This window comes from Merops nubicus, unplaced genomic scaffold (genome assembly GCF_000691845.1).
Source record: "Merops nubicus isolate BGI_N331 unplaced genomic scaffold, ASM69184v1 scaffold6504, whole genome shotgun sequence".
Taxonomy (NCBI): Eukaryota; Metazoa; Chordata; class Aves; order Coraciiformes; family Meropidae; genus Merops; species Merops nubicus.
In genome coordinates, this window is record NW_008603524.1 from 21,840 (window position 1) to 22,219 (window position 380).

The following is a 380-nucleotide window of genomic DNA, read 5'->3' on the forward strand; positions in this document are numbered from 1 at the left end:
AGAAAGACACTGTTTCTTCAACTATTCCATTTGTTGCTAAAGAGAATGTGAAAATATGAATGATCTAAGGTCTCTGCAAGCAATATGGTTTGACTCAATGATCTTAAAGGTCTTTTCCAACCTTCTAGGATTCTCTATAGAAAGTGCTGAAGGACGGTTGTCCACCTTCCTTGTATGCAAGAAGGAATTCCTGTTGGCAAATGCTGCTTTTGCTAAGGCTTTTCAAGACTTGTTGCCAACCTGACATTTGACTTTCTACCTGACATTTTGTTTTGTTTTGTTTTCTAACTGAGCCTATTTTCCTTCAGGGTGGCAGGACCCAGTGCATTCAAGAAGTCTGCCCCATCCTCTCATGTCCCCAGCACCTCAGTCACATTCCT

At 41.3% G+C, this 380-nt stretch overlaps 1 protein-coding gene across 1 annotated transcript in view; it reads left to right on the forward strand.

The window, feature by feature from the left end:
- Nucleotides 1-308: 308 nt before the first annotated feature.
- Nucleotides 309-380, forward strand: part of LOC103771398 (BMP-binding endothelial regulator protein-like) — a gene marked incomplete at its 5' end in the record, with an annotated part of 68,857 nt that continues 68,785 nt past the window's right edge. The window contains 1 exon segment of the mRNA XM_008938693.1: nucleotides 309-380. Coding sequence (XP_008936941.1) covers nucleotides 309-380 — 72 coding nt within the window.